At 50.0% G+C, this 16,945-nt stretch overlaps 1 protein-coding gene across 2 annotated transcripts; it reads right to left on the bottom strand.

Annotated features, from left to right (window-relative positions):
* Window positions 1-16,881, bottom strand: CCT7 (chaperonin containing TCP1 subunit 7). Of its 2 annotated transcripts, XM_053254622.1 has the most exons (12): window positions 16,727-16,881; window positions 15,070-15,223; window positions 13,425-13,531; window positions 12,640-12,765; window positions 11,410-11,462; window positions 9,810-9,981; window positions 9,037-9,201; window positions 7,899-8,087; window positions 5,450-5,547; window positions 4,122-4,254; window positions 1,869-2,075; window positions 1-685 (listed from the first exon to the last, which is right to left on the bottom strand). In XM_053254622.1, exons 1-12 carry the CDS (start codon window positions 16,730-16,732, stop codon window positions 461-463), a joined length of 1,635 nt encoding a protein of 544 aa, XP_053110597.1. In that variant the 5' UTR covers window positions 16,733-16,881; the 3' UTR covers window positions 1-460. The 2 variants fall into 2 exon arrangements, with proteins under 2 accessions (XP_053110597.1, XP_053110598.1); XM_053254623.1 differs by lacking the exons at window positions 11,410-11,462; window positions 13,425-13,531; window positions 15,070-15,223; window positions 16,727-16,881 and having other exon boundaries at window positions 12,640-12,701.
* Between the last annotated feature and the right edge of the window lie 64 nt (window positions 16,882-16,945).

Here is a 16,945-nt window from a genome sequence, read left to right as displayed (position 1 = left end):
TACAGCCAAGGATGTGAAACCCACTTTTTATGTTGTTTTGTTCATGCCTGGGTTCAAACCCGCAGCAGAATAACCAATAAATACAGTCAACAGCCAACCACCTACACTTTCCAGCACAATGCCAGCATCACACATATCTGGGGGGCCCAAAGCTTCAGAGTTGAAGGACAAAAATAAACCACAAGAGGAAAGCTTGGCACCACCTCGGGGACTTGGACGTGAGTGTTCAAGGATGTAGGACCTTCCCTCTCAAGAGAGAAATCCACCCACTGGACACGGAGCACCCCTGGGCACACACCTCCCCGCCCCCAGATGTAGCAGAGAATGGCCCTGTGAGCATCAAAAGTGGGGTCGGTCCTCCGACGGTAGAACAGACTCAAGTGAGGAGTACCGAGCAACAGTGTCCTGATCTCCTGCTTGGGGTCCCCGGATCCTGTGCGGCTGGCAGAGTGTGCGGCCCTCAGTGGTTGTGTGGCCGGCCTCGCCCTCTGCCACGGCCTGCAGGAGGGGCATCCACTGTGGAGCGGGGATTCTTGATGGTCTCGTCCACAGACACGATGAGGCAAGCCGCCTCCGACGCTGCCGTCAGGGCATTGATGCGGACAACAGCCGGCTCCCACACGAAAGCCTCAAAGTTGTCAGTGATGTCTTCATTGTTCACATCCACGCCGTACCACTTCCCACCCTGAGAAGGCAGACACAATGCACTTACTGCAAGGTGCACCTTGCACCGGGGTCACGCGAGAAGACCTCCCAAAGAACACCCTGCTGGATCAGGCTAAATACTCATCTCAGCGGGAGGCAACCAGGGCTCTCCAGCTGCTGTTGAACTACAACTCCCATCATCCCCAGCCACAATGAACCATGGCTGCAGATGGGAGCTGTAGTTAAGCCAGGGGGAGGCAACCTCGCCTTTCCAGCTACTGCTCTTGATCTAGTCCAGCATCCTTTATTCCAGTGGCCAGCAAGCACTTCCTGCTTCTGCTGCCCAGCAAATGGGTATGCAAGGGCACAGACGGATACTGAACATGGAGGTTCCATTTAGTTCTCATGGCCTTTGGTCAATTGGACAGATTTTTTTTTTTTGTAAAGTGAAGTAAAGGGCGGGGGTGAGGGGTGGCCTCTGACCAGCTAGGATTCCAAGTCAAATGACAGTAACAGTAACTTTGCATTTCAAAACATATTTCAACAGTTGGAATACCACAAGGTCAACTCTAATGTGAAATTCCAAACTAACTCATGGACAGATGACAGCAGCTCACATACATGGAATCATCACCCTGGAAAGGTCCGTGTGGCTTTTTACTGTTGTGAGCGGGACCACCCGATTCTGGCCAGAATCCCAAGACGGCAACTGTCCAAGAACAATGACTGCATTTTGTAGCAGAGCAAGGATCTCATCCAAGTCCTTCCTCCATGCACACAGTGATGGGATCAGAAGCTTCCAAGGGTAGTTGGGGCAAACCACAGCTTGGTGTGGCCAGCAAACCAGGATCAGACTGTGACTTGCCACCCTGGCTGAGACTTTGCATAAGCCAGTTTGCTGGGTTCCAAGCAAGGAGACATAGCCACAGTCTCCACTGTTGTGTTTCTTTGGTGTGGCTACCAAGACTGATCTACTCGTATGTGTGCAGATGTACACACCTGCATATATACAAGGAGACTGATCTACTTGTTACAACTGATGATCTCCAAAACACATACTAGAAGGAGAAGCAGTCACATCAGAGGCTAGAAGCAGAGTTCCAACCAAGATGCCAAAGCAGCCCATCTGCCACACAGCTGGCATCAGGCACACAGAGGCTGCTGTTCTGCGAGACCTGTAGGATGAACCGCCAAATCCTCATAGTCTTGCCAAGGGAGCTTACCTGTGCATGCTTGGCTCGAAGCTTGTTGAGGATGTTGGTGGCATCGAAGCCAGCATTGTCGCAGAGCTGGCGTGGAATGATCTCCAAGGCTTTGGCGTATGCCCCGATCAGCAACTGTTGCTTCCCTGGAATGGTCCTGGAGTAATCGCGGAGATACTTGGAGAGCTCCATCTCTATTGCACCCCCGCCAGCAACAACAGAGTCATTCTGAAAAAACAGCCAGGAAAAAGGTCACTCTCCTGAAAGACTGTTCTTGCAAGCAGATCTGGTGGGCGCAATTCATGAGGAAGCCAGTGGCTGTTTGCTTAGCACAGATCTGGCTGACAGCGCTCTGGAGAGAGTGACTGTGCGTCTGTCGACTTCACTCAAGCCAATACTATCCACCAGCTTGCTGGCAAGGAAGAGAGAGGCACAGCTGTTGCATAATCCACACCCACAGTATCCTGAAATCCATGCAAAGAACAAAATCTGCCAAACTGACAGAGTCGAAATCAATAATGCACTATGTGGGGTTGTGCACAATGAGGGTTTTTAAAGCAGGGATTGGGAACGGGAGGACAGGCACTTAGGAACAGAAGAACACAGGAAGCTGCCATATACTGAGTCAGACCATTGGTCCATCTAGCTCAGTACTGTCTACACAGACTGGCAGCGGCTCCTCCAAGGTTGCAGGCAGGAATCTCTGTCAGCCCTATCTTGGAGATGCTGCCAGGGAGGGAACTTGGAACCTTCTGCTCTTCCCAGAGCCGCTCCATCCCCTGATGGGAATATCTTGCAGTGCAAACACTTCTAGTCTCCATTTCGTATGCAACCAGAGCGGACCCTGCTTAGCTTAAGGGGACAAGTCTCCTCCTTGGGGAGAAAGCCATAAAGCTAGTAAGTTGCCATAGGTTTATCAGCTCACTTCCTATGGCCAGGCCATAAGCATCACACACAGTTTAGTGCAGACCCCGCCTAAAGCTTTCTTCTGAAGAGAACCTGTCTCCAGCAAAGAGAGGCAAGAGCACTCCAACACCAGCACAGCTGAACAATGACAAAAAGAGTGTAGCTTTCCAAGGAGCTCAGCTTCCCAATGGAAACTGCTTCGGAGCATTTGGGACTCAAGATGCTGGCCAGCATCTGAGCAAATGTGGTAGAGCACACCCAGCCCTGGCTCAAGACAACACTGGCTCTCTTGTATTGAACAGGGGGAGAGCAACTGTTCCTATCCAACCCCAGCAAAGCATCCACCAATCACTATTGCTGGAATCTATCCTGTGTTCGTCTTTAGATTATAAGCCCTTCTATTTTGTTCCCTCTTCTATGGAAGCTGCTCAAGAATTTGTGTTGAGGTGGAAAAGTAGTATATGAATAGGAATCCTGTAACTAACCGACACAGTGATTCTGTCCTGAGAGAAGGAGCGAGACGTCTGAAACCCAGCCAGGCTTCAGCCCATCATCGCTTCACACGCTAGTCTAACGGGAACAGTTTGCTTTTGCGAGGATCCTGGCATCCAGCCCTCCCACCACGGTGTAACTTTGCTTCTCAGCCATCTCTTTCGTCCCAGTTTGCTTCACCAAGCAAGACTGAAGCCCTGCTGGGAGAAGCAGATGGTTCCAAGCCTGTACAGGTTGCCTCCCTCCTTTCATCCGAAACAGGCTTCTTTTAGCTTCCCTGCTGTTCCTTCCCGCTCCCCCCCCCCCCCCCGCTAGGCTCTACACATTCCATGTACAGAGCTGAATCGGGTAGGACAAAGCAACATTGGTCTTCCACAAACCTTTGTTCCCTTTGTTTAAAGAAACGGGTTCCCGGCCCTTATGGTGGAGGGAGGGAGTCCCCTTAGAAGCCTGGCAACCGCTTCCAGTGGAGGCTTCAGAGCAGGGCTGGGCTGGGCTTCAATACCTCACACCTCTTTCCTGCTCCTCTCTCCTCCTCTGCCCTCCTTTTTCTGTCCCCATAATCCATCTCATCAAAAAATCCCAGAATGCTTCCAAAGCTTGGATGGTGACTCAGTCAGTCAACATGTCAAATACACGTAAGCATAAGCAGCAGCATGCTGGCAGAGCTGGGCGAAGCAAAGAACCGTACAAAGTTAAAGAGAAGGAGGATGGGGAGCTCTTGGTTTCCCGAGTCCGGTGGCTCAGCTCTGGCAAAGAGGGGAACAGCACCCTTGCAGTGTACAGAAGCGACCTTGCCTAGGGGCCGTGCTGAAGTTGCCAGAGGCAGCCAGTGAGCTAACCCACGTGGAGATGCCCAGCAGCTCAGCCCCGCACCTTGATGGCTCTCCTGACAATCATGATGGCATCGTGAAGGGAACGCTCCGTCTCTTCGATGAACTGCTCTGCCCCGCCACGCAGGATTATCGTGCACGTCTTGGCCTTTGGGCAGCCAGTGAAAAAGTTATACCTGCCAAAGAGAGAGAGGGGAAGGTGGGCCTTTGTGCAAGTGAGGTAGGTAACACTGTAACACACCTTTCAGAGAGAGGATGTTGGTGAGGAAGGCAAAGATGTGCATCTGCATATTTTTGAACTCATATTTATCTCACACTGCTGTTTCACCAAAGTCTCCTGGACAAAAAAAGCTGTAGACTGAGTGAAATGCACACAACTGCACCCTTGAACTTAGCCATTTCCTCTTAAAGTCACAAATTTACATGATACAAAGTTCTACATGGAAATCATCCCAAAAACTCAAGCACAGCAAGTAAACAAGCAGTTCAGGTACAAACTAATGCACTATTTTCTGTGCAGCCACCATCTTGGATTGGGGTAAAGGACGTCATCACAAACCACGCCGTTTAGGAGTCCCTATGTGGCACATCTGTACCAGATTTGGTGCAGGTATTGCAACATATGGGGGGGGCCACAGGAGACACACAAACAAACCACAAGGCGATCTCATAAGGGTACTTACTTTCCAAGCAGAAAGCAGGCTAAAAACACATCACCACTAGGGGTGTGCATGGAACCGGCTTTAAGGGCGGGGGTGCACTTATCCCTCAAGCCACTCTTCCCCCGCTGGTGCTCGTTTTTTCAAAAGTCCATGGGGGGGCAGCAGCGTACCTCCCTGCCGCCCCATTTACTAGGGAGGTATGTTGCCGCCCCATGGAGTTTTGAAAAACCAAGCGCCAGCGGAGGAAGAGTGGCAGGAGGGATAAGTGCACCCTCCCTCGCCTTTAAATGCCCCTCCACCGCCTTTGAGGCCCCCACCCCACAGGATGGTGCTTAGCTGCTTCCTGCAAAGTGACTGAGCTGCAGTTGATAGAATTATAGTGAAGTTGCAGGTTAGAAGTTTTAGACATGCCATCCAGGGATAGTGGTTAGAACCAAAATACACGCAATTTTCACAAACGTAAACAGGTTTCTGACGAGAGGTGCAAGGCTCAAACCTGCTCAGAATATGCATGGCCTGGCTGCTGGACACCACGCATTGTTCCATCCAACCCAAGGCTGGCCCCAACAAGGCAAATTGGGCCAACTGGCACACAAGACATTTGTGAGTTTTTAAGGAGGAGCTGTGATTTCAGAGACTAGCTAAGGGAGAGGGAGATGATCTGCTAGCCTGGAGCAAGCCGGTCCTCCAGCATCCCAGCGGCACTTACCTGTCTCCTCCAATCTGCGCCTCCTCAAAGAGTGCGCACTGCCCAAGGACATCATCCGTCAGGGCATTTGCACTCGTCTGGATGGACCCGCCACAGGCCTACAGTGCATGCAAGAGAGGTTCAGTATCGGATCAATAACCATTGATAAACCAAACCAAGTCCCACTCAGCTAGGCTTGCCTCTTTTAAGTATTCAAGATATGTAAAAACGAAATGACCTTTTGCTATAATTCCTGCTCTGCTTATGCCAGGTCAACATTTATCCTAACTTCCAGTGAGTGGGGTTTTGGTTGCAACTATGTAGTCAAGCAGAACTAGACTACGTACTGCAAATATTCTACTAATCTTGCACCAATGGCAATTTCCTCCAATGGTTAGACACAGCAAAGCGGAATGTCTCATTTTGCTATTTATAAGTCCAGAGCAACCGGCAGAGGCCCCTGGACACCCTCTGCTAGGAGAGCAAACACAGCACATGCCATTCTCAGCAGTGTGCAAAGAAGCCTCCAGTCCCAGGTGAAGGGTGGGAAGAAAGACTGACCCACTACCCCACCTTAGGAACAGAGGAAGCTGCCATATAAGGAGTCAGACCATTGATCCATCTGGCAGCGGCTTCTCCAGGGTTACAGGCAGGAGTCTCTCTCAGCCCTATCTTGGAGATGCTGCCAGGGAGGGAACCTGGCACCTCAGATGCTCTTCCCAGAGTGGCTCCATCCCGAGGGAATATCTTGCAGTGCTCACACATGTGTCTCCCATTCAAATGCAAACCAGGGTGGACCCTGCTTAGCAAAGGGGCAATTCATGTTTGCTGCCTCAAGACCAGCTCTCCCCATTCCACGGTACTAGGGAACCAGTGACGCATTTCGAGAGCCATTTGTCCTAAATGTAAGGTGTGGTAAAAGAGACGTAGTTACACCTTGCCCAATTAAATGCAGAAGGGGAGGTCACATCACTTCCCAGACACATCACAAGGTAAAACCGCAGGCAGGGGCCCCAAACCCAAGCTGCCCTCCATGAAAGCCCCTCTCCCTTTGGTCAAGAGAAGAGAGTTGTCACCACTGCAAGCTTGCAAGATGGGTTCAGCCAGAGCATGCTTTTATCTCCAACAAATAAAGTGTTTCCTCAAAAAAATGTTTCAGAAGTAGGGACAAACTCCATCTGGAACATCTCCAGTGCAAGAATCCACTGAGATAAATAAGAGCTGTACAGGACTTTCCGCCAAAAGGATGGCTTTAAGAGGGGGTTTCGAGAAATTCATAGAGGGCAGGTCTATCAATGGCTCCTAGTCCAGTGGCTATAGGCCACCTCCAGCCTCGGAAGCAAGATGCCTCTATATACCAGTTGCAGGGGAGTAACAGCAGGAGAAAGAGCATGCCCCCAGCTCTTGCCTGTGGGCATCTGGTGGATGCTGGACTAGATGGGCCTGGGGCCTGATCCAGTAGGGCTGCTCTTGCAAGGTGTGTCAAGTCAGAGCTGAGGTGGGCAGGTGGAGGGCATTCTGCCAAAGCCTTCATCAGAATCAAGAGGGCCTCTTCCCCTTCTGGAGGGGGGGGCGGAAAGCCATTGTGAGAGGGCTGAGAAACATTCTGAGAGTGGTCTCTGGCTAAAAGCCACCTATGTGAGCCATCAGCACTCTCTCTGACAGGCATCATTAAGAAGCCAACCTACAGCTAGAGCTGGCTGGCTACAGAGCTTTGCAACTTTATCACACCCAGTGCACAATTTCCAGTGTGCTCAGATCCTACAGGGAAGAATGAACCAAAGTAAACAAAAAACCTGAGCAATAACAGGTAAAATACTAGCTGCAAACAAGCCACAAAGGGGTGGGCACACCCACAAGCATCAAGTTCAATGTGCTTGCCTTGAAAATAGTGGAGAGCATTCAGCGCAGTACTAATGGCAAGACGCAGGCAGACACTTCCTGCCAGAGCAGCTGCACTGCACACGGAAAAGCCACACCCACCAGGGAGCCTGGGACCCATTCGCATCTCTTGCTCCCGAACTGCATCACTGGTTCTGATAACACCACCCTAACAGAGGCAGCATTCGGGAGGAGGGCGAGAGGGAGACAACACCCCCCCTCCCACTGCTGGACCCCTGGTGTAACTTGAAGGAAAGACACTTTTTACATACTCAGAGAGCATCACAATACATAGAGAGCTATTCCCCACAGACTCACTACTGTCCATGTTTAGAATGGGAGCATTAACATGAAATACATTTACTTTTCTTTCAGAAATTTTAGGTGTTTGACAAGTTAGCCCCACCCCCCACCTGAAACACATTTCGCCCCTCCCATACCACCTGCCCCATATAATATCACTCACACACACACACACACACACACACACATATGTATGTTTCCCTGGTGCCACTGCTGCATCACATTTCTTTCTTGTACAGGCAGACCCACCCAGACACCACCAGTCAAGGTGAGCAGAGACCCTTACCATCATGGTCCTTTTGAGGTCCTCTTCGGGGACTCGGCCGGCACAGAACATGTCCCTGTCGGCAAAGTACTGAGTAGCCACATCGCCAATGGGAAGCTTGGAGAGCACAACTTTGGCCCCCGACTTGTGGATCTTATCCAGCTTGTCATACAAGATGTTCCACTCGGCATCCACAATGGCTTGGTAATCCTGCAGAGGGAGATTTGGGCAAGACGTCTCAGTACAGCTCCCTTGGCAGAAGATTCAGAGTTTACACAGAAGAGCACCTCTCGCTTTCCTGGAGCCGCCCCCCCGGACTGCCTCCAATCCAGACATCTGCACCCAGCAGCCAGTTTAGTGTGCAGTGCCAGTGCCCAGGTCAAAGCAAGCGGCTTTAGAACACACACTCCTCCCCGTCAGAAAGGCCAAGCCAATTACCCGGGACTGGGTATGCAGACTATCCTGTTCTCCATCACTCTTGCCCACCTAACAGTTCTGCCTCAACTGAACAGATGGTGGGGAAGAGGCAGTCCACGAGTAGCAGCAATCCTGCAGCCTTCTGCTCTGCCCATGGCCCTCAATACTGAAGGGATATGCAGGTGACAATGAAGGCTCCTAAGATGCCTACACCCCATTGTCAGGAACAGGTCCATGAGCTCAGCCCTCCCCGTGGACTGCCCTGACTCTCCTCCATGAGGTGCACAGCAGACATGCAGCTGTTGCTATCCTCATCAGGAAAGCAAGGGTTGAAGCCAGCCACTAGCACCACAAAAAGGTTCACAGAGCTGGAGCGGTGTGAAAGCCCCATGGCTTTGGGACAAGCACAACCAGAACTGCAGCTGGGGAGAAGCTCCTCCACTGAAGGGAACTATGCATGAGGTCATTTGCATAGCCCTACCTCCAAAGCTAGTGGGAGGAGCAAACCACCCCTGGATGACCTTCAGCACTCAAGAACTGGAAGCAGAGCAGCTGTCCTGCAGCCTTCCATGGCACCCAGGTGCCCAACTGAGCAAGGGATGATGAGAGTGTCTACTGTCACCTGGATGAAGCACTGTGCAGTACCCGTTACTTGCGTCAAGCACTTACACCACGAACCCTTTGGGACTAGAGGCTCACAGCATTTTATTTCCACAGCTCCCACTCTTGATCAAGCCCTCACCTCCACAGAGTTGACTCTAATTTCGGCGTTGTCCTTCTCGGCCTTGAGCTCCAGCTCGATGTTGAGCAAGGCTATCTTGGGCGACTCGTACTGCTTAGGCTGCATCTCAAAGCCAGCGTAAGAGAAGGTTTTCTTGAAGGCAACTCCTGCCACCAGCTGGGATTCCTGGGGAAAAACAGTTATTTCAGCTGGATGTTGCCAGAAACGGCAGTTCTAACCCATCGGAGGAGTCCAGCTCTCAGACCACAATCTATGGCACTACTTAGCTAGCCTTGGTTATTTCTTTAACTACAGATGGTTCCCAGAACTAGAGTGGTCAGAGTCAGTTCAAGGTACTTAGCTTCAGCTGCATTCAAGGTACATCTGGGTGTGCGTGCATGTGCCTGCGTCCAAGATAGGACTGGTAGACATGCTGTGACATTTTTTCCAGGACAACACTTGTCAAAAAGCCAGAGACAACACCCTCTGGTAAGTTTCCTAGAATTTTAACAACCTAATCCCATGCATCAAAAGTCAGTCCAACAGAGTTTAGAAGGTGCAAAAGATTGCATCCTCAGTGCACAAAAGGATTCCACCATCTAGTTCTCTTTCCTTTCCATTTTTATAGCTAGGCACCCTTGCTCAGGGCTCCAATCTAGTTCAGTCTAAACCTAGATGCCTGCCTTCCATCCCCTCTCTTAGCCCGGCGTGTGTGTGTGTGTGTGTGTGTGTGTGTGTGTGTGTGTGTGTGTGTGTTTCTCCAAACAGAAATAAATCAGAGTCTATCAGCTTACTTCCAGGCCTCCTCCCTGCACCTTCTTGATCCCAATCATTTTGATCTGTAGCAGCTCATCCAGCATCATGACAGCATCTACCACCATCCTGGCAAAGAAGTCCTTATGCTGGGAGATCAACTTGGAGCTCAGGGCTGTGGATGCGCATTTCTCTAGTAGGCTTCTCAGCTCCCTATGGAGGAAGACAGGATGGACTAAGGCTGGCATACTAGTCAACTGACTGCTTACAGCAGGAACCAAGGAGTACCAGTTTTGTAACTGTAGGCAGACCCGGGAGTTCCAGGGTTAAAGTCAAAGAGAAATGGTCAGTAAATCATTTGCTTTTATAGAAGCCTTAACTAGCACACCATTAAAAGCTCTAACAATAAATTAGTTTAGCTTCATTGTTTTACAGTAACTTGCATAGGTATCAAAACCATTGGCGATGAAAAGTATCCCTTTTGTTCTTCCAATAAAAACAAAGTTTTAAAAATATTTAACTGGGATCAATACACATATTTTGTTTGCTCTCAAAGCACTCTGGGAGCATAACCAAACCCTGAGCTAAAAAAGCATCAGCAGACAGACGAAGAACCACACAGCTGTGCTCATGACTTGAGTTTGGAAGCTCAGCTTTTCTGCATCCTGCCCCCACACCTTTCGAAACTTGCGGTGCTTACACCTCCAGGATCAGCATACTTTGCTAGGCACCTAAGGCAGCAGTTACTTTTCATTAACTCACGCACATGGATCTGGTATGCTGCTGTGAAAATGGAATGACTGGAAACAGTTCCGAGGACCTCAGATTTCTTGCTATGAACACCATCACATTCCACACATAAGGACATGATTTCTGGGGAAAGTAATGTTTCCCTAGGAACAACATATGGATGGAGTGCTCAGAAATCAGCATCCCCATAACAGAAAGGCACTCACTGTGTAAGAAAGGCTCCTAACCCATGCACATTAACGCAAGTGCAATTAACTAGCATTTGCCTGAAGGGCTCATGTCCAAGTAGGGCCATGAGACAGGAGGCTCACTGAAGCCTTTCATGAAGAGTAGCAACGAGACTGTCAATTTGACAGCTTGAAGAACAAAGGCCAGGCTGCAGTGGAGCAGACCTTCTGCATAGTAATGGTGGCAGCCCTGTGCTTCTTGAAAAGCTGTCAAGAGATGGAAGCAGAGCAGCAGGATTCCTGTCAGCTGTCCTCCTGTGGCTCAGAGAGGCAGGAGAAAGACACCAGCCTGCTTGCCCTGTAAGAGCAGCACCACACCTCAAGGAGTTCTGCATGGCCTCCTTCCAATGGGCATCAGATACAAGCCAAACCCTCCCTATCAGCTAGAAAGAAATAATGCATGCTGGGGTCAGATCTGAAGTCTTTGGAGAGAGCCAGCTCACCTGGGTGACCCTTTCTGGACAACACGCAAGCAAACCAATCCCTGATTGGATGGGGGTACTAGATCCAACAAGAGGTGTGCCCTCCATTCTGCAGGCAGCAAGTCCATTTAAACACAGACTTGCATTAGGTCAATATAAATAAAGACACAACTCAGTCACATGGGCAGGGAGCAGCAGATTTATCCCTTCTAATCAAGATCCAGAAGAGAATGGGAACTTACTCGTGGTCCGTCTTCTTGACTGTCACTGCAATTTTCTTGATCTTACTTACAGCCTGTCAACACAAGGCAAGAACCAGAATTAGCATATTTATTTAACATATTTGTATATTGCCCACTACCTCTAGGCAGTTTACAGCAACAAAAGCAAAGAAATTTAACAATCAGAACATATGAAAAATCAAATTAAAATACCCATAAGAACTACCAGACAGCTAAGAGGCTTGGCTGAAGAGATGTGGCTTTAGTCAGGGCACTCCCCCCCACTGCCAAGACCATGCTGTTTCGGCCATTGTTCCAATCTGAAATCCTCACCATGGGCACAACCGAGTGGGAAGTTCTCTTGGGTCAGCCCCACAGAAATCAACAGGAGCTATGAGCATGGCGGCCTTGTAGTAGCAAACATGAATTGTCCCCTTTGCTAAGCAGAGTCTAGCCAGATCTGCATTTGAATGGGAGACTACATGTGTGAGAACTGGGAGATATGCCCCCATAGGGAATGGGGCCACTCTGGGAAGAGCGTCTGCTTGCTTGCATGCAGAAGGTTCCAAGTTCCCTCCCTGGCAGCATGTCCAGATAGGGCTGAGAGAGACTCCTGCATGCAATCTTAAAGAAGCTGCTATCAGTCTACGTAGACAATACTGAGCTAGATGGGCCAATGGTCTGACTTGCTAGACGGCAGCTTCCTATATTCCTCAGTATCTGCACTGCTTCCATTCCTGCCGTCATGAAGCAGTATTACAGCCACTGCTGAGCATGGAAGAGGGGCAGAGAGCAGAAGCTGAACAACACTCTCTAGAGTATTCATTCTACTCCAAGCCCCATGTAGACAAGATCACTAAAGAAGGTGCAAGCCAGAAATGCAGGCTTGAAATACATCCTACAGTTCCACAGCCACTCTTATAAAAGAAGACTATACTTTAGAAAGCAATCCCAGTGGCTAGTAGACTCTGATCAAAGTAGCAACTTATGTTATAGTTAATAAATTTAAGTAGCTGCTTACATGATATTTGTTAAGTTGTAAACCGCCCTGAGATTTTATATAGGGCAGTATAAAATTATAATAAGATATATTTCAGACAGATCACATTTTAGTTCCCCAACCCAGGCTTGAGACCAGAACCCATTCCAAGTTCTTCTGCCTTATTCTTTCGTTCCCCAACACATCAGACACATGATGAGCTTCTAGCTAAAGCAGCACGTCGGTTCACAAGGAGTGCTGGGTACCCTTACCAGCTGGGTTGCAGTACGGAAAGCACGGATGATGATCTGGGGGTGCAGGCCTTCTTCCACATATGGCTTCACTTGCTTTAAGAATTCAGCAGCCAGGAGAGTAACAGAAGTTGTGCCATCACCAACCTGAAGCATTGAGAAGGAGTTAGACACAGAGATTTTCTAGGAGACTCACTAAACAGCCAGGATTTCATCCCTTGCCTACTTCTGCTTCCCAATTTCACCCCAAACAGTCATCTGCTCCCAGCCCCAACTGCCTCTTCCTGCTCTCGCTCACATCCTAACCTTTCAACTGATGCTACAGGCAGAGTAAATGAAACATCAGAAGATCCTGCAAATTCTTTGCCAGGAGAAGACATCTGGATTATCACCAGGCTCAAGATTTGCCTGCAGAGACATTCTGCAGACCAACAGAGAACCTATCTCCTCCAATAATAGCAACACCTTCTTGGTTCCAGCCAACTCTGTCATAGGTTGATGTCCACGAAGCTGTTGCCTCCAGCCAAACAATTACTGAACTTCTCAGAATCTTGCCCACTGAGACTGATGTCTTCTGCCAGTTGTGTAGCATAACTGTCGAGCCGATGGGCATGGGAGAGTCTCTCCCCCCGCCCCAACTCCGGCTTGGGGCAGCCCACTGGTACCCTGCTACTCTCACACAGAAGAACTTTTGAGTTATGGGCCACACAAAACTTGAAAGACAGAAGTGTGAACCAGAGCTCTGGGCACTACCCATCAGCCTTTTACCCCACTTGTTTGAGAACTGGCACACTTCCCCTGCTCACCTCTGCATCCTGGGATTTAGCAATGTCCACTAGTGTCTTTGCAGCAGGATGTACCACATCAAGAAGCTTCAGGATGGTGGCGCCATCATTAGAAATTGTTGCTTTACCTGCAAAGATTAACAAGGGCAAAATTTAGGAACAAGGCCTGCAGTTACATGCATTCACAACACTGGAACAAGCCAATCAGGATTCAGCCAAAAGTTAGAGAACAGAAAAGCCTTCTGGGATCAGACCACATGGCCCCGCATTCTGCTTCCTACGCATTTTTGACTGGACATGGTAGCCAGACAAAAAGTGTGCTCATCAGCCAACTCTGCCAGCTCCCAAGAGAAAGGGCAGGCTTGGTTTGCAATCTCACACAGAGCTCCAGAAGAGCTCTGAGCACCTCAGGTCCAGTGTGCTTAGGAGGATTGGGAGGCACAAGCACCACCTACCCCTTCCGTCAACCCCACCCCCAATCTCCAAGCTCGGGTATACCAGATGGAAAGGTATAAGTGAGAACATTTATTAAAAGCCTCCACCCAAGCCAGGAAGGTGGTAGATCTACATGAATCTATGCTAAGCCTCAGAAAGCCCCCCTCTATCCAGCTTAGCACACAATCACAGGGAACTAGATCAAATAAGAAGGGGGTTAGAGGTTCTTCTGGAGCAGGGATTCTCAAACTTGGGTCCTCAGGTGTTATTGGACTTCAACTCCCATAATCCCCAGCCTCAGTGGCCTTTGGTTGGGGATTATGGGAGTTGAAGTCCAATTACACCTGAGGACCCAAGTTTGAGAATCACTGTTCTGGAGGATTTGGGGACTCAGCCTTTGGCATACTACAAGGAAGGAAATGCAGCAGTTGAGGAGCAACACCAAGAATCCTGCACTCCTAACACAGCTCACATAGGCTGCCCAGGATTGTGCATCTATAACCTACACTGACGGTTCTTCAAGAGTTTGAAGATTTGAGAGTTTTATGGCTCAGTAGCAACCAGAAACACAAGTATAAATTTGGACTAAATAGCAGCAAAGGAATAAAAAGGACTCAAAATGGCAGCAGCAATACCAAGCCCAGACCCTCTCTTCCGCCAGCATCCCTATATAAAGCAACCCAACAAACACCTCATGAATTGGTTTACAAAGTTTAATTCCACCAGAGTCTTAACTTTAAGAAAAAGAGCTTCCAAAACTCTGGCAGGGGAGACCAGTCGTCAAAGCCCACGGAAAACCAGGGCTCCCAATCCTGGCTCCGTCCTTACTACGATCCTCCCACATAAAGCAAGCTCAAAATAGATCGTCACCCAGCATTCACCTGAAGGTAATCCAGAACACCACCCGCCATTCCTTTGCTTGAACCTGAAGGGCAAGATCCAACCTCCACAAATGTGCAGGCTATGCCACTCCCCGATCAAAATGGCTTGAGACAGGAGTCCTCCAACTTAGGTCTCCAGATACTGCAGGACTACAGCTCCCATCATCTCCAGCCACAAAGGCCAATGAGTTATAGTAAGGAGCAAGGAGCCACTGTGACTGGGGATGATGGGAGCTGCAGTCCAGCAGTATCTGGAGAGCCAAGTTGGCGAACCCCTGCCTTAAGAGAACGTGCCACTTCCACACAGCAGCTGCTTGACAGCCAGCCTCAGAAAGGCAGGGCCTGATTACCTCGGTCATCAACGATGAGCTTATCCATGCCCCGGGGCCCAAGTGTGGTGCGGACAGCTTCTGCAATGACTTGGCAGGCATTGATGTTACTGACCAGCTGTGGGGTCCCCTGAGAGGTGTCTGTGCCTTCCTTCAGCAGGATAACAGGTGTGGGCTGCAAGGAAAGAGAAATGTCAGACCAAGCTCTTCCAATCCAAGGCCCAAATGGCCAACAGTTTGATCTAGTGTTCCCTCTAACAGGGATTTCCAGATGTTGTTGACTACAACTCCCAGAATCCCCAGCTGCAATGGCTTTCGCTTGGAGATCGTCTGGGAATCCCTGTTAGAAGGAACACTGGTTTCAAAAGCAGTACACTATAAAGCACAACCATGAATGTTCTTTGCCCTACAAAGCACAGCATCTACTGTTCATTAACGCAAGAGCTGGGCCTGTTTGGTTTAGGAAAGGCTATGACCACTGTCTGCAAATGTTACAAACTGTTCTTTAACAAGCTTAAATTGGGAAATTAATGAGGGGTTAATGCCATTCCCTTTATACAGGCACAACACAAAGACACAAGAAAGCATAAAACAGAAAGGCAGGGGCAATACTTAACGGCTTTGCCATTTTACTGCTTAGCATTCAGTCCCATCAGCTGCAAGCAGAGCTGCCCAGTCACTAGAATTCAAACTGCTCAGTCAATGACAGGATGCCCGTTTACCCCGAGAAAGCCTGTGAGTGCTCACAACTAAATACAGTAGGGCTTGCTTCTGACCAAACGTGGCCAGGATCACCCAGGCTAAACACAGGAAGCTGCCTTGCAGAGTCAGACCCTTGGTCCATCAAGCTTGGTACTGCCTACACTGACCGGCAGCGTTTCAAACAGGAGACTTCCTGGAGATGCCAGGGGCTGGACTTGGGGCCTTCGGCATACTAAGCAGAGACTACACCACGGAGCTATGGCCCCATCCCCAAAAGCTGCCTTAAGCCCACTCAGACCCTCATCCATCCAACTTAGTGCTACCGACAATGACTGGCAGCAGCCCTCCAAGGTTCCAGGAATCCTTCCCAGGCCTGCCCGGAGATGCTACCAGGGGCTGAAGCTGGGAGCAGAAGAGCTCCTCACTGGCCAGGAGCTGCCCAAGGCAAGGCAGGAAGCACCCCCCTTGTGGAAAGACTACAGCCCCCAGCATGCACCGCACAGCTGAGCAGGCGCCCCAACTGCTTGTGGGTACTGTATTTTATGGACTATAAGACTCACTTTTTTCCTCAAAAAATATCCGCCAAAATTCAGGAGCGTCTTATATGTTTTAACAGTTTAATATGTTAAAACTCTGAAAAACTGGATTAAAATTAAGGTGCGTCTTGTAGTCCGTAGCGTCTTATAGTCCGTAAAATACGGTATTGGTAGCGGCACAAGTTCTCGCCGCGTGCCTCTCCCCAGTTTGTTCAGGAACGCCCGCCCGCCTATGTCTGACCGGGGAGCGGGGAGGAGGCCTCCACACTTCCTTCCCCGCCACTGAGCTCCCGCCGAGCCCCTCGCCAATATCGCTCTATCCCCGCAGGGAGACCCGTTCAGGAAGAGACCCGTCCAGCTACAAGAGCAACAGGGCCGCCGCCGTGGCGGATGGCCGCGGATAAGCCCCATCCCCTCCCTCGCCTTATCCATTCACTCACCATCATCTTGGCGGCGCCCCTATGGCTAACGGTCCCTTCCCAGGATGCAGCGCGCGCGCCCAGAAGCTTCCCGGCGCCTGGATGGGCGGAGTAAACGGAGTGGGCGGGGCTTGAAGAGGAAAAGGCCGATGTTGTCGGTAGAGCTCTATGGTAACCCGAGCAGGCAAGAGCGGCGACCGTGAGCCCCTCTGTCTTTCTCCCGCTCGTCGCCGACTCGCC

The sequence above is a fragment of the Hemicordylus capensis genome, chromosome 5, assembly GCF_027244095.1.
Source record: "Hemicordylus capensis ecotype Gifberg chromosome 5, rHemCap1.1.pri, whole genome shotgun sequence".
Classification (NCBI taxonomy): Eukaryota; Metazoa; Chordata; class Lepidosauria; order Squamata; family Cordylidae; genus Hemicordylus; species Hemicordylus capensis.
Note: the sequence above shows the minus strand (reverse complement) of the source record. Positions and strands in the feature narration are given on the sequence as shown.